General features: G+C 34.3%; 1 protein-coding gene across 4 annotated transcripts in view; it reads left to right on the forward strand.

Annotated features, from left to right (window-relative positions):
- The window catches only part of AHCTF1 (AT-hook containing transcription factor 1), a 111,740-nt gene extending 91,703 nt beyond the window's left edge, over window positions 1-20,037 (forward strand). For all 4 annotated transcript variants that reach the window (XM_069069127.1, XM_069069125.1, XM_069069126.1 and 1 more), the window contains 7 exons: window positions 971-1,094; window positions 5,332-5,435; window positions 6,857-7,068; window positions 8,970-10,770; window positions 13,572-13,705; window positions 13,999-14,090; window positions 19,573-20,037. In XM_069069127.1, coding sequence (XP_068925228.1) covers window positions 971-1,094; window positions 5,332-5,435; window positions 6,857-7,068; window positions 8,970-10,770; window positions 13,572-13,705; window positions 13,999-14,090; window positions 19,573-19,765 — 2,660 coding nt within the window. In that variant the 3' untranslated portion in view covers window positions 19,766-20,037. The remainder of the gene's footprint in view (window positions 1-970; window positions 1,095-5,331; window positions 5,436-6,856; window positions 7,069-8,969; window positions 10,771-13,571; window positions 13,706-13,998; window positions 14,091-19,572) is intronic.
- Window positions 20,038-24,629: the final 4,592 nt, after the last annotated feature.

Consider the following 24,629-nt stretch of genomic DNA (forward strand, 5'->3'; position numbering starts at 1 on the left):
AGTAGTTTTTCTAATTTAGTATATGATTTGTGTGATTATTACATAACAATATTAGTGACTTAATTTATAGAATAAAATTTTAATCTATTAACTTCTCTGTATATCAAAATCAGAAAGTGCTTGCTTATTAAACTTGAGTTTTAAAGAAAGTATTATCAATCATGAATGGAAAAATATTAGTGAATTTGGGGAAATCTTTTTAATCATTCAATTTCTAAAAAATTTGAGTGAGAGGAGCAGTTTGGTGATGGATATAAGTATAGAATCTTGGATATAATATGACCTGGTATTTATTCAATCTCATGGTTCTAACAAGCCTGATTATATAACTTCTTAGCCTCACTAGTAGATTAAAAACAAGAAAATAGAAATCAAGAAGGAGCTGTTGGAAAAAACGTAGTAGCTCTGTTTTACTACCCTGATGCAAAAGAAAAGATAGAAAAGCAATGAAAAGGAAGTGTACTGCTGTTTAATTTGAAGGGTCATTACTTCATACCTTATTTTAGTTCGGATTATAGTAAGTCATTAGAAAGGTTAAATTCAGTGTTCATTTTATTTTTTAAATTAGGCAATAAAATATATAATATGTTTTAGAAAGACTATCCTTTTGGTCTCTAGTATGTCCAGAAGATGTCAGAAAAATGAGATAATGTGAGGTATTGTTATAATTAAATTAATACGATTATTTTCTTTTTCGATTTAATAGAAAGTTGTTGCTGAAAAGGGATCTTTCTTAGTAGCTTAATTGGTTCATCTTACAAATGAGGATGCTGAAGTGAAAAAGATTAAATGATTTGCCCAAAGTTTCAGCTTTGTAGTAACAGAAGCAGAACTATAATCAAAGCTTCTTAATTTTTAATCCATAGCTCTTTGATTATATCATATTGTCTCTCAAAAGAAAATAAGATTTAACTTTTAGCGTAAATAATTGGGAGGAGATTGGTAACTCTTAAGCATTTGTAACTTACAGATGTTTTGAAAGAGGATGAAAGCAAATTGGCCACTGTTTCAGTAGCTGAAGTTTCAGAATTAAATCACCCAAGCTCTATTCAAGTTTCTGAACCTTCACCTTGTGCCTTATCAGACCATGAAAGGTAAGTTTTTTTGAAGGAAAATAAAAGTTTTAAAGAACAAGCCACTAAAAAATCTTAAAAAGATACCTTTCATTCAATAAGATAATAAAAGTCTGTTCTAAAACAGTTTGTTTCCATTATACTTTATTTTAATTTTGATAACAGTAAATTTTCTCTTAATGACTAGAATTATGATATAATTAGTTAGGGGAAAAAAAGCTTTCTTTCCAAAAGCAGTCCATAATTTTTAGTCTCTTCATTTCTTATGTCTCCTCTGACACTGAAGACTCTAATTTCAGTACTGCTCATGTACAGTTTAAGATAGAATGTAGGTCTAAATAGTGACCCAGTAAGACCAAAGAGTATACCAGTATAGGAGCTGTGATCGGATTTGTACTACATGTTCAAGATCTAGCTCTGCTATTACTGCCAATATTCTGCCCCAGACTGGACACTGCTATCATTTGATTTTGTTCAGAAAATTCATGACTGCCATTATAGTATGGTGTATAGTATACAGTACAATACAATGATGACTGACCTGATCCAACAGGATTGGGATGTAAATTGGACGTTTTTAATGTGTCCTATATCATACCAGAATTTTGTTATACAGAAAATCTTTGTACTTCAGTTTCTAGAGGTTGACATAATATAGATGGAAAGAGATAAGATAGGGATAGCCAAAGAGTAAAATGTGACTTTATTTTCCTTTGGAAAAAAGTGGGTGGCATCTAGATCTGTCTACTCTTCTATGTACCCATTTCCTTCTCTTTATTTCATGCATTCCTATATCTTCAGTTCTTGGGGACCCTTCAGTGGTCCAAGGCTCCAAAATTACCCCCATCTTCTTTCCAAATTAAAATTCTTTCTCTGTCTCAACCAGATGTTGAACAGATCCTCTGATTAGAGTGAATGACATAAGGTTGAAGAAATACATTTATCCATCTCTAGAGATTGAACCTGTTAGTGCCATTTCTCTAATTGTTAGATTATATGGGGAAGTTTTTTGTTTTTGATTTGGGCTGATATGTTAGAGTTTATATATTGTGTGCCTCTTCCTGGAGCTGACTTGACCCTCTCCTCCCACTCCCCATAAATCAAAACACATAAAATTTACATTCTTTTAGCATGGGGGGTGGGGCATAGAATATAAGATTTAGTAGATGCTATATAAAAATAGAAAGGTAAAACAGTACTCACTGGAACACTAAGCAGTGAGACTGATTCCCCAAGGCGCCCGTGAAAATCATTGTCTTTACTAAATAGTTGCATCTTATCTAAAATAATGTGCTCAATTGTGTGCTTCAGGAGTTCACAGAAGAAAGATCAGTATGAATTGGAGTAGCTGGGAAAGGCTTTGTGGAAGAGGTGGGACCTAAGCTGTTACTTCAAGATCAAAAATATACATTACAGTTAACGGCACGAGATTATCAAAATTGTCTTATTGTTCGGTACTGGAATTTGTTTTTATTGTGAGTTGAATTGAGTAGCTCATTAATTTAAATAAGTTTAAGATCTTTGGGATTTAAAAACTATTGTGCAAAGCAGCTATTCATTAAGATTTAATTAGGTAATAAAAAGCTGTTTTCATAACTATGACAGTGTAAACAAATATAGACCATGTTAAAGATTCTTATATTTTATGAAACTTAATTATTGTAAAGAAATATGATTCAATATCAATGCCAAGGACAAGGAGGATAGTTCTAAAAGGCCCATTCTTATGTTGCTTTAAAATTCATTTTATGATTTCCTCATTTTCTTGCTTATACACTAATAGCAGAAATATCTGTGGGAATTCCTTTTGTCAACCAGTAGATTCACATAATAAAGGCTCAGTGATGCCATATGGTGAAGGATATGGGAACTTGCTCTTCCTAGGCAGATCAGCAATTAGTTTATGACTAAGTAAATATTTGCTCCATATTTCCTTGAGACACAACTAACTGATTTGTTCAGGATAATACATCTAGTAAGCCAGATACATGATTTGAACCACCAATTATTACTGATTCTAACATCACTCCATCCAAGCTTTGTTGTTCAATAGTTTTAGTCGTGTGTGACTCTTCATAAACCCATTTGGGTTTATTTCAGGATAGATACTGGAGTGGTTTACCATTTCTTTCTCCTGCTCATTTTCCAGATGAGAAAACTGAGGCAAACAGGGTTAAGTGACTTGCCCAAGATAGCACAGCTATTGTCTGAGACAAATTTGAACTCAGAAAGGATGAGTCTTCCTGACTTAAGGCCCAGCACTCTATCCATTATTCCACTTAGCTGTGCCATATCCAGGCTTCCTGAGACTAATTCTAAAATGAGATTGCATTGCCTAATCTCAACCTAGTTAAGCAGAAAAGGCCAGACTCCTTAGACATTTGACACACTTACTCGCTGTGTGACCTTGGGCAAATTACTTTACCCCACTTACCTTGCCTTCGCCCCTCCAAAAAAAGAAAGAAAAGGCCAGATAGATATTTCTAGTGGAAAGAGAAGTGAACTATACAAATCCCACCTCTGCCTTTTACTACAGTTTACCATGTGCAAGGTCCACCTCCCTGGCCTAAATTTCCTCATCTTTAAGACTCTTAGACTAGTTGCCTTTTGATGTCCTTTTTCAACTCTAAATCTATGATCATCAAAGAATCTGCTCCCAACCTATACCAGGCCTTAGTCATCTTGGTTATTACAGTAACCTCCTTCCGTGTAATTCAGATCCATCCAGTATAGTGATACCATATTACTCTTAAAATACTTTGTTTAAAGTCTCTCTCCTCTTTAGACTTCTCAGATTAATATTCACAACACTCAGCTTTTCAAATACTATACATCTTTATCTCCCACTATTCCTCAAGGAAAACCTTCCACTGTAACCTGGTCAGGAAGCATCTTTATCTTGTTTACCATTGTGCTTATTCCCATGTCTTTTAGTCCTTGGTAATAGTATTTTCTCTACTTAGAATGTCTTCTAAATTTATTCACACTTCATTCCTATTTGCCCCAGAAATACAGCCTCCTGTTCTAATCCATCCTATCTAGATACTTCTGTAGTGCTTATTGTATGTAACTTTTTTTACTTTTCATAATGTATCTCATTGTTCATAGCTGTATATTACATTTCCTTAGTAGCCATCAATACCGTTCCTTATTGTAGCCTTCAATACCTTTCCTTATTTTATTAATTGCATCCTAAAAAAAGATATCATGAGCAAAACAGCATTGTAGGAAACAATTTAATGGGAACAATATTCTAGATGTAATGATAAAAAATGGGTGTTCATTGTTATAATAATGAGGTAAAATGATATTGATCAGAACAACATTCTTCATAATATGCCAGGTTATACAGAACTTTACATTTATAAGATACTTTAAATATAGTTTCTCATGAGAACCTTAAAGCAACTCTGCAGGGCAGGTGTATTGCTAGTATTGTCTCTGTTTTACTGAAGTCATGAAGATACTGAGTGAGGTTCAACTATTTGTCCAGGGTTGTTAACTGACGGAACTGGAACTCAGATTCAGCTCTTGTTGCTCTAGGACCACTACTAATATTTTTGCTATGCTATGTTTACGTCTCACTATGTTCAAAGGATCATAGATGTAGGACTAAGTTATCAAGCTTTCATTTTAAAAGTCACACGGGTATTGATAAAATTGAATTCTGCATCTAGGCCCTCATACCTACTAGTCCAAAACCTTGTCCACTGTTACTTTTTAACAGGAAATTTGTATTAACCCTCTTCTCCACTCCCACAGTGCCTTCTGCAAGGTATTTAGTAAACACTTGCTGAATCCGTTTGGAAATTGGTCGTGGATTTCTGGGATTGAATGTATATATAAACATATAGTTTAAATTAGAAACTTAAAATATATATCAACTTTTTAGGATTACTCAGAAACCTATTAGATATGTTATTTTATATGAAAATATGGCAACAACTCCTGATGTAATTATAATTGGTAAGCATATAATGAAGTGAAAGAAAACAAGAGTAAGTGAAAATGTTGTAAAGAGGTATATATTCCCCTTGCAGTTTATATAACATTAATTGAAATTTAGTCATTTTTATCTTTTGCATTCCCAGTTTCTTTGTAAGTTTTGATCTTTCTTTGAACTCCTTTAACATGCTATGATTCTATTTCTGTTTTTTATCATAAACATAATATACAATCAACAAAAGCAGAGTAAATCCATAAACATGTGATATGTCAAACATTTTAACACAGTAGAACTATGATTCTGTTTCAAAAGGGCTGTCTTCACCCAGGAGGCCAAGTTGCCACTTTTGGATGAAAAGCAGTTATCTGATGAAATATGTACCACGACAGTTGGAATAACAGGAGAAACTAACGAACGTATGTATACTCTAAAAGTTTAGAGTCAGATGCATTCTAGTAGTGTCTGGAAACAAATTTTATTTTCTTTGGAATGGGAAGCAAGAGCAGAGGAGCGTGGGAAATAGTTGTGCTATATTATTTCTGTTTTCTCCCTTTCTGTCTATTCTCTCTTTAGTTGCAGGATGGCAGAGTGAGAAGAATCTAGCATTATTGCTAAAGGTGTGGTGGGTCATTTCTTTCTGCTTTCACAGCATTAGCCATAACATTTGGTGGACAGTGTTTTGGCATGGTACTTAGAGGCATTGCTGCTACATTATGTACAGAAAGGAGCTTACCAATTCATTAATTCACAGGTGGAAAAGCTACCTGCCCTGCTGATCCCAAATGACAGTTATTTCATTCTTTGTTCATCTAGTTATTTATGGCTGTACAGGTAAAAAAAAAATATATGGGAAACTGACTTTATCCCTGTGAGTTATTGAAGTGTTGAAATGTAACTTTAGGACAGGCATTTAGCAAGCTGTTAAGTACTGAGTTCCAGTAGCAGGACTAAGATCTGCAGTGCCTGTCTGTAGCAGTAGTTTTGGAGAAGGAAGAAATTAATAAGAAGAAGATAATGAAGATGAGTGATAAGGTACTGTTAATGGTTATATAAACACGGGACAAAAGACTATTTTTTTCCCTTAATATACCCACTTGGATGGTCTTTTCTGTAAGAAAACCGCCTTTTTCTTTTTGGCCAAGTAAAAAAAAAAAACAGTCTAAGGCAGGGGTTGGGGGGAACCTGTGGACTTGAGGTCACATGTATCCTTCTAGGTCCTTGGATGTGGCCTTTTGACTAAGTCCAGGTTTTATAGAACAAATCCTTTTAATTAGGGGATTTATTCTTTGAAGTTTAGATTCATTCAAAAGTGCCACACATGAGGACATAGAGGGCCACATGTGACCTTGAGCCCCTGGTCTAGAGTAACCCTTGTGTGATGTTATACTACTTAAATCAAGATATCCACTTGCCAAAAGTGCCCTGTTGAATGAACTTTCAGACTGATTAAGAGACAGGCATTTGAATTCCTTAGTCCACAAGTCATAGCATTATTTGAATTAAGAAGGAAATGTATTTTAATCAAAAGTGGTAGTTGTGGGGGAAAAAAATGCTGAATAGTTTCAGCTTATGTGTTTTCTTTAAGTAGAAATAAAATGTGGGCAATTAAAACATTTGTAAGATTCCAGTCTTGTTAGTGATGGAAAATAGATTGATAAGTATTTTATCATTATAGAATTCAAGCTTGCTCTTGAATATTATGTAATAGTTTTTAAAATAAGTTGAAAACCAGTAAACCAGGATAGGTTTTAAGTGGAGTAAAATTTGTTTTCTTCCTTACTTTCCCCAGTTTCAAATTCAACAGATTAGATAATTAATGGTTATCACTATCTTTCAGCTGTGATGAGTATCCTGCATGTCAGTGAAAGTTCTGTGCCTGTTACTTCTGAAACTCCTACAACTGATACCTCTGAAAATAGACTTAAACAAGAAATAGCCTTAGATTTAAAGGAAGATTGTGAAATAGAGGTTGATGCACCAGAAGAAAATGCTAATTTACCAGAAGAAAAACCATCAGTTTCTGACAGTTCTGAATCTCAAGAAATTCATGTAAGAAAATGTTTCCCACATTTTGAACTATCCCTATGAGGTCAGTTGGATCTGTCCATTTTTTCCATCTTAGTTTTGATAATTATTACATACCATAATGATGGAGTGTAGGGTATTTTGTTTTTTCAAATTGTGTCTGTAAGCCTTTTTAGCAATATATACAGATCAGAAAAATTGTGCCACCATTCCTTACACCTCAGATTTTATGAAAATTAAGAGGCTATCTAATGACAAAATCAGCATCTCCGAAGGAGTTAGTTTCTCAGAACCCAATTAATATTTGGAGATTTTTAGACATATTCTGAAACAGATAAGGACTATTCAGAAGAGAATGGTAAGGAATTCAGAATGAGTTGTTGGCCAATCATTTAATTGAGATGTTTAGAAATAGGCTAATGAAACTGATTTTTTTTTTTAACTTGGATTTTTGTTCTACTAGAGAGTTAAGCATTCAACCAGACACAATTGAACTTATTTACACTTACAAGTTTTTCAGGGTTTTTTAATTTGTTTGTTTTGATTTTTAATTTAGAAACTTGTTGATATTTTGTTTTTGTTTTTTTAGTTTTGGGATCCTACTAAGCCATTCTTTTGTTAGTGGGCAGTAGTGACATTGATGATATGCCAATATAAAGCATTTCAAATGAAAACCTTTTGGTTTTTGTTCTGATAAAAACAAATACGTGATGAATTTATAAGTTTGTTTTTTTTTTTAATGACTTGTCAACTCACTTTCATGGTACCCTGACTAGCCACATTCATGTCACTAGTCACATTTTACTCCTTAGCAAAAAGGTAAATACCTGATTCCCCGTTCCTTTAAGTTGGAATGCTAATGAAATTGTGATGATGACATGAATGGGAAAGAACTTTTATTTCTAAGAATTGCCATTCTCTTAATCTAACTGAATGTTTGGGAAATGGGAAGCTGGCTATTGTTCTCAGTGGTGGGTAATAATGTTCTACCTACTTGGTCAGGAGATCTCTGTTGTTTCTACTTCCTCCTTTTTCTCCCCTTCCCTTACCAAAAGGTAAATGCAAGGACCATTCCTTCTTCCACCAATCCCTTACAAGAGAGGTATTCAACTTGAAAACCTTAGGAATTTCATGGTTTATGCAGTCCCAGCCAAAGGGAAGAGGATTGAGGCTAGCCCAAGGGAGCTTATGTAGGTGAACTCTTCTTCAACCTTATGGGGATCATTCTATTTAGAAAGTATGGATAGTTGTTAAGTCATTTGGGGGCTATTTAGAAATAATATTTTCTCTTTCCCCCACTGAGACCTCATGTAGTACTTTGTACCACTTATGTTCATATTGTATTTTATAGTCCCTTGTGTGTGTGTGTGTATATATATATATATATATATGTATGTATCTACTAGACTGTGAGCTCCATGAGGGCAGGGACTGTGTCTTACTTAACTATTTGTATTTTTCCCAGCATGTAGCAATAGTACTTTGTATGGGCTTAATTAATTGTTGTATAAATGACTGAAAGGAAATACTTTGTTCCTTTTCCTCCCCTTCCCCCCCAGCTTCTCTTCCTTCATCCTCTACTTCCTGCCCCCTCAAACAGAATGATACCTTTAAGTGCTCTTTATTCTCCTCAGAACTATTATTATTACAAAACTTTAGAATGCAAAGCTGTTTTTCTAAAGGAGACAGTCTGGCCTTTGTCCTTCAAATCCAGATATGTTTGATTGCTAAAACAAAACATTTCCTATTTTATTATTTTGATTGAAAAGGGTAAAATATCATATTTTAAAATCATGATTGTGTGCTTTATAAGCATTATTTAGTTTATGATTGAAAAGTTAGAGTAAAACTGACTCTTGTTAAGTCTTTGAAATTCATTTATGGAAATGTTTCTTAATAGATTTTATATTTTTAATATATTTTAGGTGATTGAACATGAAAGAGTTGAAGCCTTGGCATCAGGAAAAGAGACTGGGACACTTTCATTGAATGAGTTGTATCCTTCAAGAACGCTAAAGCTTCAGTATAACTTTGATACTATTGAGCAACAGTTCACTTGTGGATTACCTGATAGCAAAGACTCTGCTGAATGTGAAATGGCTGAAGTGGATGGAGAGCTTTTTGTGGCTCAGAGCAACTTTACCTTGATATTGGAAGGTGAAGAAGGAGAAGTTGAAACAGGAGATTGTGCCACATCTGATGTGTCAGCTAAAGCAACTAATATAGCAGCTGAGGAGGAGAAAGATTATAATGATGACAGTGGTAAACATGGGCATGTTAAAGGTTTGGCACCTGTCAGAATAAATGATCAGGAGTCCCAAAATGTTGTGGAGACATTACCTTATGTGCCAGAACCAATTAAGGTAGCTATTGCCGAAAATTTACTAGATGTCATTAAAGACACAAGGAATAAAGAATTTGCTTCAGACACAGTAGAACAAACTATCCTTGAAACCATGCCTTTAATAACTCAGAAGGTAATGCGTTCCACCAAGTCAGAGAAGGAAACAAGTCTAGTTGATTTAAATGTCAGTCAGGGCAATGACATGATACCTTCCAGAACACGAACAAGAGGACAAAGCATCAGAAATCTAAAGGCCAGATCAACACTTGAAAAGTCCTCTGACATTCCAACACCTGAAGTATTAGAACTTTCTGCTATAAAAAGAAGTACTAGGAAAACAAAAGAAAAATCTGAGATATCTGAAAGTTCCTTTACTGAAATTAAAGCAGCCTCTCAAAAAATATCCCAAGATTCTGTTACTCCTAGAAGAGGAAGGAAAAAAAATGTTAATCTGGACACATTAAAAATTGCTATTGAACAGGAATTACAAGACTCTGCAACTTCACAAAGAGAATTGAGAATGGAATCATCTCAGCTTTCTGAATCATCAAGTGAAGAAACTCCCCATAGTAAAGAAGTTAAGCTTCTTTCTTCTACCAGAAGAACTTTGAGAAGAACAAAAAAATCTGGAGAGGAGCCAGAAAATAGTGAAATATTAAATGATCAGAACACTAAATTACCAGCCAGTCCTGGCAGAAGTAGGAGGAAGTTGAGAAGCGTTAATATGGAACTCTCTGAAAATGTCGGTCCTAATCAAGATGATACATCCAGTGAAGAAAAGCACCCTATCCAACAGAGTGGGAAAAGCAGAAGAAGAGTAAATAACACCTCGGTATCTCCAGAACATTCTAAACTTGATTTATCTGAATTGACTTTTGAAACAGAATTTAAGACACCAGCTGCTATACCTAAGAAACGTGGCAGACCAAGAAGAATAAATCCATCAGAGGATAAAGAAATTCAAGAAGTTAGTACCGAGAAGAAACAAACTCCTCTTATCCCAAGAAGATCTCCAAGAATCACACCAGGTAAAACTGGTAATAATAATCTTGGAAAACTAACTTTAGAAAACAACCCTTTGTCACCAGATGAAGGACTGACTACAACATTGGGCTCTAAGAGGAAGTTGCCGAAAGTGACTGAAAATCAAAGGAGAAAAAATAAACTTCCTTCAGTATCAGAAGGAAGCACAGATGAAGAAATTATTCTCAAAGACTCCAAAAGCAAAGAAATACTGCATGCTGATAATGGTTTTACCAACTCTTCTCGTAATACAAGGACTAGATCCAGCAAGACTATTATTTTTCCTACCTTTTCTGACCCCCAAACTGAGTCTTTTTTATTTTCTTCACCTGTTTCAAAAGTTACAAGGAAGACAAGAGGTATACTTTTTTTTTAATTTCAGACCAAAATGAATTCCATTCAGTCTAAAGCTTAAAATAGGCTTTCATGGGATTGTTTTAAGACCTAACTATATGAAAACTAGAATTTATTATTTAAGAATGAACATATTTCTGTTCTCTTTAAATTGGTTTCATTTACTTTTAGTTCTTATGGTTTGAGGGTTTTATTTTTCAAATTAATGGGTTTTTCTATATAATATTCCCAAATAATATATGCTAGTTAGCATTTCTGTAAATTTCTTCACTAAGAAGTTTGAAATTCTTTTTAATTACCTCTTCCTTTCCCCACCCTTTTTTGGCTTTTAATAAACCAAAACTAATTCTGTTTTGTTTTGTTTTTTTCAACAAATAGTTTTGGGTATAGCCAGTGTGTTTTTAATTTTTGATTGGTAATTCTATTATTTCATGAACTGCTTGCTTCAAAGCGTATTTTTAGCTTGAAAATAATCTCAATAGCCCTCATCTCACTATTCTTTTTTTTCTCTCTCCCTTGTCTCAAGTGAGTTATGTATCAGCTTTGTCCATCATTTCTTGCACTTTCCATATATATATTATTATTATTTTATTTTAAAAATCTCCCATTAAATTGCCCTTTAAAAATTTTGGGTTTACTACCTTGTATATTAAATGAGAGGCTCAAAAAAAAGTTTAAAGCAGATTATTTGATTCTGTGGCCCCCTGTATGTACAATGTAAGTTCTCTTCTAAATGTCAGAATGTCACTTATGTCCCATGCTGGATACAGAAGAGAGCTTTTAGGTAATTGGCTAGATTTCCTAAAGTATGATGGAAACTATAGTTACTTCTATTAAGGAGATGTTTAGTGAATAAAAATTGTATCATCTGTCCAGTTTTATGTGCATTCTGAATGACCAAGGTAGTGTTTATTATAAAATTTGCTCTATTTTCTTATTCTGAGACAGAAAATTGAATTCAGATAAGTTATTCAGTGGTTAATCAGTTTTTAGTTAATGTGAAGTCAGATTCAAGAGATAACAAATGTTAATAGTATTTAAATCAAACTCATCATAAATGTGAAGCTAATTTCTGCTGGGAAAAGAAAAAAAGTACTGGCACTTATTCAAGGGGAATCTCACTTATCTTTTGAGTTAACTTGAAATAATAGGGAGGGAATTGTTATACAGAAAACTTTAGGAAAAAAAAGAAGTAAATCTAGAGCTTTGTGTAAAATCAAGATTTCTGTTTATTTACATTATTAAAACATTTTGTTGTATAGAAACCTCTGTTGTAGCATGTTAGTTTTGATTGTTAATTTTAATAAATACCCATTTTTATTGTCATGGGTACTAGATTAGTAAAAGAATATTTGGCCTTCTAAGTCTGGCTTTGTCATTTTACCTAAGTGGTTTTTTAAGGATCTTAGTATTTTAGAATCAAATTGTGGTGGGAGGGGGAGGTCAAAACTTAATTATGTAAAAATCACCTCTCAGGGTATGCAGAATGATCACGATGTATATTTAAGAATTTTCTTTCACAGGTTTAGAAATGAACATCCTTCTGAAATACTTGTATTAATCTCGGAGACCCCTTTCCTGAATAGAAAGGAAAAGGCTACAGATCAAATTCTGCAATAACAATGTCTGTATATAGGTACAAAAGATATCTGGTTCTCAGTTATTCCATTTTGATTTCTCCATGATAAACCTTGATTTTAGCTTCTTTGAGACACGTTCATATCTTTTGCTTACTTAGCCCCTTTGTTGACATCATCATCATTTCTGCTTATCTTTTAACTGAATAAAGTACAAAGTCTGTATAAAGTCCAGAGTGAGCTACAAAGGTTTCAAAAGTTTTTAACTTTATATCAAAACACTGTCTAGTCTTATTCCCAAGAAGGCATGAATCAGATAATACGCATGGACAAGTAGGATATTCTATTGGTGCTATTGATCCTAAACACTGAATAGAGAAGAGCAAAATGACAATAGAAAATTTAAACAACTTTCTAGCTATTCTTGAAATCTTCACAGAATGATGTTTTTTCTCTTTGAAAGATTATAAATTTCTAGTCATCTGGATTGAATCAAATTGAATTGACTTTGGGAAAGGCTCTTATATTCTTATTTAGATAAAAGGTCCTTGGAAATCCTTTAGTCCAACCTTTTTTTTTTTCTAAAGCAATCGGGGTTAAGTAACTTGCTCAAGGTTACACGACCATTTATTTCTGAGTATGGTACTAAGTATCTGAGCCCAGATTTGATCCCTAGGTCATCCAGACACGGTGCTCTTACTCGCTGAGCCACCTGGCCACCCCTAAGCAATTGGGGATAAGTAACTTGCTCAAGGTTACATGGCCAGGTGTTTCTGGGTGGGTGCTAAGTGTCTGAGCCCGGGATTTGATCCCCAGGTCATCCCAACACTGGAGCCGGTGCTCTTACTCGCTGTGCTACCTGGCTGTACCCCCAACCCTTTTTTTTTTTTTTTACAGATAAAGTGACTAAGACCCAGAAAGCTCAGGGGACTTGTCTGAGGTCATAGTATTATAACAGGTTTTTAAACCCAGGTTCTCTGACTCCATATCTAGTGCTCTCTCTACTATATCACACTGCCTCTTGGAATTATTCCTAATGCTGCTCCCATCTGGCCAGCACAGCTTATTACATTAATTAAAAGTGTAATATACTTTTAGATAAATACTTCCTTCAGGTATAGATGGAGGTGCTTGCAGCTTTAAAACATATACCATTTGCTCTAAACTTTATTTTTCTATACATAGATTTTTCACTTAAGCTTAATTATGTATTTTTGATTTTTTTTAAGCTCAAAAAATAGAAACCACTGTACAGTTGAAGAGCCTAGTTTCAGATTTGTCCTCTCAATTTGTCTTCTCACCCCCTACTTTGAGGACTACAAGAAAACAGGCATCTGAACTTTCACGGATTGTAAAAGAACTGGTAAGAACTATGTTGTTGCTGGTTTTCATCCCTCAAAATACCCTTTTTTTCTCTTGAGGCATGTCTCCAATGTCATTATAAGTGTCAGTCACATGTATGTTAAAAACATAAAGCTGCCTCAGTTTTTATTTGAAAATTCTGCCCCTTTGTGCCAATAACTTGGCAATTACTAACAGCCATGAATGTAATGATATTAGAAGTAATTGTCTGTTAGTTTCTTTGCCAGTTTTCACATTGTATTAAATGTACTTAAAATGGTTTAAGCTCATTGTTTTTTATTTTTTAATCCAAAGGAATTACCAGTTGAAAATGATCCAAGATCAGTAGAAACCACAGAAAAGCAAAAAGCAAAACGAATCAGGACAACAAAAACAAAAGCAAGCAAGTATGGGAAACTTTTCAACAATATGACATCTATTTTCATTCACAAGTAGACTGGCATAAAAACTGAAACTTTGTAATTAATTTTTAGGAGCTCTGAGGATTTTTTGTCATTGATAAACTTTATTTACATGGATTCCTAAAAGCCATCTTTTATTGTCATAATTATGTAGTCTAAAGTTTGATGCTAATTGTGCTGTTTTAGGTGAACAAGAAACTCTTTTTTTTTTAATCCCCAGAACCTAGCAGTGCTTTTAAATACTTGTTCATGGCTTAATTAATTTAAAAGGGCATATTATTATTATATAGCATGTTATATTCTTAGAATATTGCTCATAGTACAGGGGACAAGAAAGTTAGACATCATAATCCATTTCATGGCCACAAATTTTAGGTTTTTCCCTGTTCTGGTTTTTTTTTCCTGTAATTTTCAGTTTCTCTTAAAATTTTAGCTCAACAGAGAAAAACACTTCAGAAATCGTATAACCTGAGAAAAATGTATCAGCACTTGTTTTGAGCACTGTGCATATAATACATAATTCAAGATGTTAGCTTATTTATTGATAAGCTTATCACTAACTCACATTGAACTCTGATTTTTCTCTTTTTTTAACGTGCACCATTATTGAGCTGTCTTTTTTATACTGTATTTTTACTGCTGATTTCATTAATCTTTTTATAAGAATTTTACAAGACAAACCTTTTAAATGCAAAACACAGGATAACCGTTTTTGAGCATTTGGAAGCTCTTCAAATGATGCTGGTTAAGTACTTGCATTCTAAATGGGATTAAAAAGAAACATGTCCCTTCAGTGTTTCCACTGTCTTCAAGTGTCACAGAGGAAGAAAAGAGAGGAGAATTTTTTTAAAAAAGGAAAAATGAGGAAGGAGAGGGACTGAGTTTCAATTCACATAATTAGAATTAACAATACTGTCTAAAAATGGAGGAATGGAAGGGGGTGAGTAGTAGGGCTCTCAAAAAACTTAACTTTTCTGAATCATACAAAGGGCAGTTGAAAACATACGTACTCTATGTGATATAGAAATATATTAAACTCATCAAGAAAATGGGCACGTATAGGAAGAGAGGATTTAATTGTAAGGGTAGATCCAGGGAAGATATAGTCATGAGCAAAGCAAACATCAGCTTTGTTTAGTGGATCCAAAAGGGAGAACTCAAAAAGAGGTAGTTGAAGAAATGGAGATCAGTGTTTGGAGCTGGTGTTAAAATTTTGGAGAGGGCAATAGGAACAGACCACTTCGATTATAAATAGCTGATGTAAATCAACTTCCTTCTCTTTATCTGCTTTGCAAAGAGAAGGTGGGGAGAGTGTAAGAGAATATGATGGAGGGGAATACACAGCTAATATAACCATGAATGTAAATAGAATTGATTAATCCATAAAACAGGAGAGCAGCAGGATGAATTAGAGAGCAGAATCCAGCAGTTAGTAAGAAATCCACTTGAAACAGATTCACACAGAGGTAAAATTAGTGTCCTGGAACAGAATTTGTGCTTCAGATAAATATAGAAAAGGGCATTATAGCAAACATGAACTCAGAAAAGACAAAATTAACTGCCTTGAGAAGAGAAAAGCAGGGTGAAAATATCATAGATAATGATATAATATCAATGCTTAATATGTATATATAGATATATACACATATATGTCTATAAAAACCAAATGTACAAAAATATCTACTAAGTAGTATATTCTTGGTGACTGAAAGGATTTGGAAAAAAGTAGGAGCATATCAATTTGGGAGTTGTTCAGTCATTTTTTAGTCATGTCTGACTCTTCGTGACCCCATTTAGCGTTTTCTTGGTAAAGATACCAGAGTATTTTGCTATTTCCCTCTCTAGCTTACTTTACAGTTGAGGCAGATAGGGCTAAGTGATTTGCCCACAGTCAAATAGTAAGTATCTAAAGTCAGATTTGAGCTCAGGGACTTGCTGACTCTAGACCCAGTACTATCCACTGTGCCACCACTGTAGCTGCCCTTCAACAGAATTTTTTTGTTATTGAAAGGATTTGGTTTTAGATGACTTTTTTTTTTTGAGGAGGGGAGACAGGGCAATTGGGGTTAAGTGACTTGCCTAAGGTCTCACAGATAGTAAGTGTCAAGTGTCTGAGGTCAGATTTGTACTTGAGTCCTGCTGATTCCAGGGCCGGTGCTCTATTTATTGTGCCACCTAGCTGTCCTGTTGAAAGGATTGGGAAAAAAGTAGGGGCCTGTGTATTTGGGAGTATATAAACATGGTACATATAGTATAGCACAGTAATATTCTAAGAAATAATGAAAGGGATATATTCAGAGAAACCTGGAAAGACTTGTATAAACCAATTCAGGATAGAATTAGCAGAATGAGAAGAGCAACTTATATAACTGCAGCATTATAAGTGAAAACTTTGAAAAACTTCAGTTCTGATCAGTGCAATGACCAATCATGACTCCAGAAGACTGATAATGAAAAATTCCAAGTCACTAATAATGGAAATGCAAATTAAACAATTCTCAAGGTTTCATTTCACACCCATGAAATTGGCAAAGATGACTAAAGCTGACCCTAGTCGATCCTCATGGGCTGTAGGATATTAGGTTTACTTATTACCAAATTATTCACAGATAATTAATGTATTTGTGAATTTATTCAGTTAGTCCGCTGTACTTTTTGACCCAGCAATTGTACTACTGGATATATACCCCTAAAGAAGACAGAAACAAAAAGCAGTCTTCTATGTGCACCAAGAAATGCCTTGCAGAACTTTCTGTGTTAGCAAAAAAAATTAGAAACAATATTAAGCACACATCAATTGAGAAATTGTTTGAAAAAACTTATGAATATGAAATTTACCATGAGACATGGAAAATGTGGACTTTAAAGAAACATGAGAATATGTGTATGAATTGATCCAGAGCAATGTAAGCAGAACCAGGAGCACAATATACTATGGCTATGAAAATGTAAATTTAAAACAACACCAAAAGGCAACTGAACTTGAAATTAGAATTCTAAGGTTGTATTTGGAATGCAGTTGGTCATATAGATATAACCACTACTACATTAGTTAGTTTTGCTTCCTTACTTTGCATTATTTTGAGAGAAAGTAATTTTATGATGTAATAGACAAAGATAATGACAAGTTTTAAGAACAAATATTTTAAAAATGAAATGCCTCAAAAGGAGTCTATAGGTCATAATAATTATTTATATATGAGAAGGAAGAGGAAAAGATAACACCAGAATTACAAACATGAAAGATTAGAGTTATTAATGAAGCTGACAGAAATAGTGATGGTTTGCCAACAATTTAATTTCCTTAGGGGGAGCACAAGTTTGTGTTGCAAGACATAGAAGGAAAGCAAGTAAAAGATTGAGATGGAAGAAAAATGTATGTATAGAAGATTGGCATTCCATACACATTAAAGAGGGCTAATAATTATATGGACAGAAATAGACTGAACCTTGACTAATAAAGGATGAAGTCCCAGTGGGAGGTAGAAGAAGGAAGGAATTGGCACTTCACGCACTAATTGAGGATTGCAGGTTAATTGTTTAAGTTGTAGCAGCAAGCACCCCAAGCCTGTCCTCAGGGTTTGCTGCCCATACAGGTTCTTGGATCTGCTTTGTTAAAGGAAAGCAACTCAAAATGGGTTAACAAGCTTACTTTAATCATTCAGACATATATCGTTTACCTTGTTCAGGGGGAAAAGGTCAGCACCCCAAACTTCAAAATATACAGACAGAATTATCAAGACATTAACAGATCAAGTAGACAGCTTTCCAAACTGTCCAACCATTATATCCATACCCAGTCAACATCTGGGTTTTTCAAAGCCTGGGGACTCTCAACAACAGCTTCCCAGAATTCAGATAAAATCACAGAACACTTCTCAAAGTGAGTCCCAAAACAAAGCTACACATCAGGGCTTATATAGCCTTCTCCTGGCTCAGAGAATGTAACAACCTTATTGACCCACTGGCCAATCAAAAAGTATCTACTGAAAAACAAGCCTCCCTCCCCAGGCTTCTGGTGCACTTTAGCCTAGGGACAGGGAAGATCTTCCAAATTTGCATTCCCATTACAGTTGTATGAAAACAGAATTAGAATTAAGAATCCTGCAGAGTTGCAATACTGCCATGATGGTTTCATCCCTAGGCTAGATTTTCGAAGGTGAATGACCAGTGGTATTATCATTGTGTTGAAATCCCAAATTCACTTTTAAAAACTATACACACTATTGTGTAAAGATCGGTGGCCGTAAAAGTGTTCTCCCTGACCCTGTTTCCATATTCATCTGTGAGTGATATAAACTCAACTTTAAGTACTAGGTTTCAAGGTTTTGTCTAAGTATTTCTCTTCTTATTTCTTCCATTATCTCTTAAGCCTTCTTAATCACCTTTAGCATGATTCCAGACAAATACCACATTTCTTCCCAGTTTTTATGCTGTTTTTGATCCCTACATGGGAACCCATCATTAATCTTAAAATCATGGTTACAAACATCCATTTTTAAATCTTCTGTGACTTCAACAAAGTAGAGTGTTCGATTTTCATATTTTTCTTCCAAAAACACAACCTTCAGATGGAAAAAGCTATAAAAATACATCCTGAAGTTCTTTCTTTTTTATTTAGGTTTGTTTTATCGATGTCTTCTGTTTCTTTGTATGTAATGACTGAATTTTTAAAGCATTTCAGTAGGCTCTCTAATAATAAATACCTAGCATTTATATTAGTACTTAAAGGTTTGTAAAGCACTTTATATGCCATCTTACTTGATCTTCATAACAGTCCTGAGGGTAGGTGCTATTATGATCCCCAATTATAGATCAGGAAATAGGCAGAGAATAGTTAAATGACTAACCCAGGATCACACAGCTAGTAAATATATGAGACAGGAATTGAACTTAGCTTTTTTTGACTCCTAGTCTGGTATGCCTATGTCACCTACCTGCCTTCTTTTCCTTTCATTGTATCATGCTCCCAGGAACATGTACCACTTGCCATCTGGCCATATCAGATCTCCATATTGATGCCTCTGGAGCCTTTAACACGTTTTCCCTTCTTTCTTAGTGCCATTTCTAAAATGTTTACTTTGTTATCTCCATATTTCTAATACATAGGTTTATACATATGGAAAATATTCAGATGGTATGTAGATATTTGTAAATAAAATAGAACATGTAGAATAATTCAGCAGAAATTTTGCTTTTGTTGGACATTTGTTAAGACCTTTTCTACGAAATTCTCTTGGCTTTGGATTCAAGACTAGTACTGCTAATTGCTTGCCGATTACAAAGTCAGAAAGGTATTCATCACATCTTTGCATGTATATAGCAATAATGAAAATTGAGGAAAAGGTAAATTCAGCAATGATCAGCTTGCTGAAGTTCCAGAATTTTTTTTTCTTTTTTTAGTTTTCCCACATGACAATTATTTGATAAGATATTTCACCTTAATATATTTTTCTCTTCTTCCCAGAACTGCAGAAAAAGAAAGTTCTTGGTCACCTCCTCCTGTGGAAATCAAGCTGATTTCTCCTTTGGCAACCCCAGTTGATGCACCCAAGAACAAACCAAGAAGGACTACAGAAACAACAGAAAAAACTCTTGGAAGGAGCAGAAGGAAACTGTCTTCCTTTCCAAAGCAAGTTTTACGCAGGAAGATGCTATAATTTTTTTTCAAGTTTTTAATGTACACCCCAGTTTGTAAAGTCATCAGAATTGTGTGGATTATTAAAAATCATCTAATTTGGAAAAGAATAATTTATATAAATTATTGTAAATTTTCATAAATAAATGGTCTTCAATAAGTAAAGTAACTCCATATGGAGTGTGATTCCTTCAGGCACATGCAGTTTTTTCTATTTTATATTAAGACTTCATACATTTATATATGTAAATACAGCTTATTATTGGAATGTTAAATAAACTGTATACTAAACAATATGTTGTCAAGTTTTTGAGAGAAGCTGAATGCATTACTGGTACAGTTTAATGGACTTAATACTTTTTTTTTTTTTAACAATTCATTAATTTGTGATTTTAAATTTCTCTTAAATGAGGATGATTGAACTATTCGTTTAATTTAGTAGTTGATTGTCTCAGTAAGATTGAGACTGAGAGACCATTGTATTAGGCAGTTAAAAGGTGAGTAAATTATTTAAAACTCTTAATTTTGAGATATGAATAGTGTTGAAGGAGGAGTGCCTTTTATTGTCTAACATACTCAAATCTCTAAGTAATACAGTGGTTACCATATATAGCATGTCCAGTTTAGCACACTTAAGACTGCATTTTCAAATGCTTAATCATTCAGAGCCTGGTTATCCTTATTAAATTGGCTAGTTCATTGATCAGTAGCATTTCCACAAGAACACATGGGAAAGGCTGGGAGAGGAGGCTTGAAATAATTTTTCCCACTTTACAATTTATTAAACACTTTACTTTATGCCTAGTACTATGCTAAGTATTTTGAGAAATGCAAATATTTGTTTCACTGTCCTTGCACTCGAGTTTATATCATCCATATTCTTGCAGAACTGTAAAGGCATAGTATTTTTTAACCCTTTGTTCAGGAGGAGTAGAATGGTACTAATCGAAACCATTGGAAGAGGCTAGAAAATGTTGATTCATTTCACAGAGAGAGTATAGGTAATGAAGTACTTAAAAAAAACAAAACCCTTTTGTCTCTGTAACGTATCTGAGCAAAGTTTAATTGGTGGTGACCCAGAATTCATAAATAAACTAGGGTTATAGAAGATTACCTAAAAATAATTTATAGCGCGTAATTGATAGTTTATAATGACTATTAAAAATTAATCATCTAGAAAGTTGGCAGACATCTTAGTACTAGGTTGAATTAGTGTAACTTAGAAGTGCTTTTCTTAACTGTATTTTTCTCCATAATACCATTAAAAAGAAGGAACAAATCATGGAAATGCCAAGCATGGACAGTGTAAAAGTTGCTGTTCGAGTTCGGCCTTTCAGTCAGGTAAGTACTTTGTGCCAATCAAAAATTTAATACTGATTTTTGACGTAATGGTAACAGGAATCAACCTTCTCTCTAAGCTGTTTGGATGGTCTAGACTTGTTTAAACACATTCTCTGAGTAGCATATTCCAGAAGCATCAGTTAGCTTTAATGTCAGGTAAAACTTGGTAACAATTACAGAGTTGTAGAAAAATAAGGTGGGTGCTTTAACCTTGGAGGTCTTCAAGTCAAGGCTGAATGGCCATTTATCAAGTATCATGATGGGGATTTGCTTTAAGGTTTGGGTTGAACCAGATAACCATTAACGTCCCTTCTACCTCCAATTTTGTGATTCTGTAATTTATTTAAACACAAGTGTATTCGCTACAAAAAGTAATGTCTGTCAGTTAATTTTTTGGATGTAAAGAAGATATTTCAAGACATTGTTTCCCATATGGTAAAGTAGAATTTATGAAACAAAAAATGTGGAATGAGAATTTTTCTTTCCACACTTTTTTCAGTCCAGAAATGAATCATACACCATAAAATTAACCAACTTTAAACGTTATGCTCTTTTAACAAATGATAAAAACTTAACCTGCTTTGCAAAAGATTTTAAAAGATTATCCTTAGAAAATGTTGATCTGATTTGAGAATTTGTCAAATTTCTGACTTGAAGCTAGAACCCCTATTTGAGTAAAATATATTAATAAGTATTTTGATAGTAAAAGTTAACAGCTTTTTTTGTAAAATTAAATTTTGTTTTATTGGTTTTATTAATGTCATTTTCCTCAGTAATTATATGATACCCTGTCACCTTGACCTACTATTGTAAAGAACCTTTGAACTGATTATAAGGAAAAACATTTTTTGGAGTTAAGCGTGGTCATCATAATTTTACACCATTTGATTTCTGTTGTTTCATTATTTTACATTATTGCAGTCATTTCTGTCTGTGTGTGTGTTTTACACTGTGCTTCCCTCACTTCACCTTTGTCATAAGAAATCCCCTCTGAGATATGGAAAAGTATATTTTGGGAAGTGTAACATTTTTAGAAAAAATCTGGGAAAGGGTTAACCCTGGAAAGGTCAAAACAAAGCTGAACAATAGTTCTAAACAGCTAAACCAAGAGGTTACCTGGTATTAAATTCCTCTATGACTCATTTTGCACATAACCATTAAAGGCACCAGCTTAAAATCTGGAAGACCTGCATTTGGAGCTTCCCTCAGGCAATTCATGTCTGTGACTTTGATTAAGGTCCTTGGTCTGTCAGCCTTTTTATTCATCAGTAGAATGGGGATGATAGCTCATTGCATTGGGTCATTAGGAAAATCAAATGTTAGGATGGTAAGAATTCACATTTATGTAACACTAAAATCTGAAAAACACTTCACATTTATCTCATTTGATCCTCACGGCAACCCAGTGAACCAAGTGCTATTTTATACATTTTGTGGATAAAGGAAACTGAGGCACCAAGACCATAGGTGACCCTGCCCAAGGTCAGGAGGGTGCTTTGGGCAGAATTCAAACCTAGAACTTTCTTTACTTGCAGGTAAGGAACCAGTGAATTTTCACAACTTAAATAGAGTTGCCTGCAGCATTGAGAGGTGATTTATCTAGGGTCACATAGCCAGTATGTGTCAGATACAGTTTGAAACTAGTTTGTCTTTACTGAGGCCAGCTCTATACCATTCCACCTCCTTTACAAACCTTAAAATGCTTTATTCAACTGTCGTTATTAATCAGTAAACATTTATTAAGCACCTACTATGGTCCATCTGCACTAATACAAAAAGAGGTAAAAGGTAGTCCCTGCCTTCAATGATTGTTGTTTTAAGAATCTGGCTAAGTACAGTATCAAATCACAGGTTGATGATTATCTTATTTGCTTTTGCTAATTGAAGAATAATTCATCCCTTCCACATACTCAAAAAAAGTGACACTGAAAAGCTCTTGTAATTGAAGATAGTCGGGTTGTAATAGATCTTGGGTAAATGGGTCCAACAACAAATAAATGTTAAGACATTTAGTATTCTGCCTCCTCAATGGCTTCTCCCTCCCCTTCTCTATTTTTTGATAGGTACAACAAGAAAGTTGTTTAGGAGAAAGGTGAGTTGAAGTTACATTGGTTAGGGCAGTCAAACTGCACAAATTTTTCCCCTACAATGTATAATCTTATACTTTTGAACATAATGATTCTCTTAATCAGAATGGCAGGGAGCAGTCTGGGAATTAAGTGTGTGCCTGAGATGAAACAAGGGGTGAAAACTCACCAATTAGAGCTCAAGGCCACAGGGGTTGGCCCTTTAATTCCATAAAGAGAAGAAAGCTCAAACAGGTGGCATGACCTTGATGACCAGGAAAGTGGTTGACTTGAAACTGAGCAAGAGAAAGCAAAAGTTCACCAGTCAGAGCCCAATAGGATCAGCATTACTATGTCAGATAAGAATAGTTGCCATACTTAAACTGGATAAAAGTAATTAAGAGAATTCTGTATAAAGGAATAGACTACCTATGGTAAGGCGAAACCTTAGATAGTTTGCCCTAAACAGTGTAACTGCAACCCATTTTTCTCTTAAATAACTTGCTTCTGGTACCCATCAAAAAATAATAGAGAAGAGGGAGAAGGCATTGAGTCATGAGAAAGTCATTGCATCTTTGAAATTCAGTTTTCACTTCTATGAGATGGGAACAATTTTATACATATATAAGCTACTATGCAGTGTTAAAGCACTTTTTCGACCTTAAAAGTATATAGTATATAACTCAACAATTCTCTATGTTTGACCTTGTTGTGCTATTTAACATTTTCATCAAATGTCTATGGTTTACGATTAGCTACCCAGAATGTGACTGATCTGAGAAGCTACACAGTCATGGTTAGTACTTAAATGGGAGATCACCTGGGGTTACAGGGTGTTAATAGGTTTCGGGGTGGACATTACAGCCGTCTGATGATATGTGGAAGAGGGAAAATACATGTGCTTTCTAATCTCAGAGAGGAAAACTTAAATTGATGGAAGTTGCAGAGGAACAATTTTAAGCTTGATATCAGGAAAAACTTCTTAAAGGTGTTCAAATATAGAACAAGAGGTAGTGGATTCTTAGAATCTTAGGAAAGCTCTTAGGAAATTTTTGTGCTAAAGCGGAATGATCACTTGAGACAACTTGTAGTGGGAATTCCTTTTGGGTATTAGAATGGAAAGAAGGGAGTCCTTCCAACTTTAAATTTTTATTTTCTAGCTTGAGTAAAGGCATAGAAGGCATGCTTATAATGATTGCAGATTACAAAAAGCTAAATGGAATAGCCAATGCATTGGATGATAGAGCCATGATCCAAAAAGATCTTGATAGAGAGCAGGCATAAAATCTAATCATGTAAAATGTAATGGGGGTGGGGGTGGCTAGGTGGTGCAGTGAGTAAAACGCCGGCCCTGGAGTCAGGAGGACCCAAATCCAGTTTTGGCCTCAGACACTTAACACCCACACACAAAAACTAGCTGTGTAACCTTGGGCAAGTTACTTAACCACAGTTGCCCTCCAAGAGGCAAAAAAAAAAAAA

Source organism: Petaurus breviceps, unplaced genomic scaffold (assembly GCF_028583685.1).
Source record: "Petaurus breviceps papuanus isolate PSGF00001 unplaced genomic scaffold, PetGlider_PUasm1.0 90778, whole genome shotgun sequence".
NCBI lineage: Eukaryota > Metazoa > Chordata > Mammalia > Diprotodontia > Petauridae > Petaurus > Petaurus breviceps.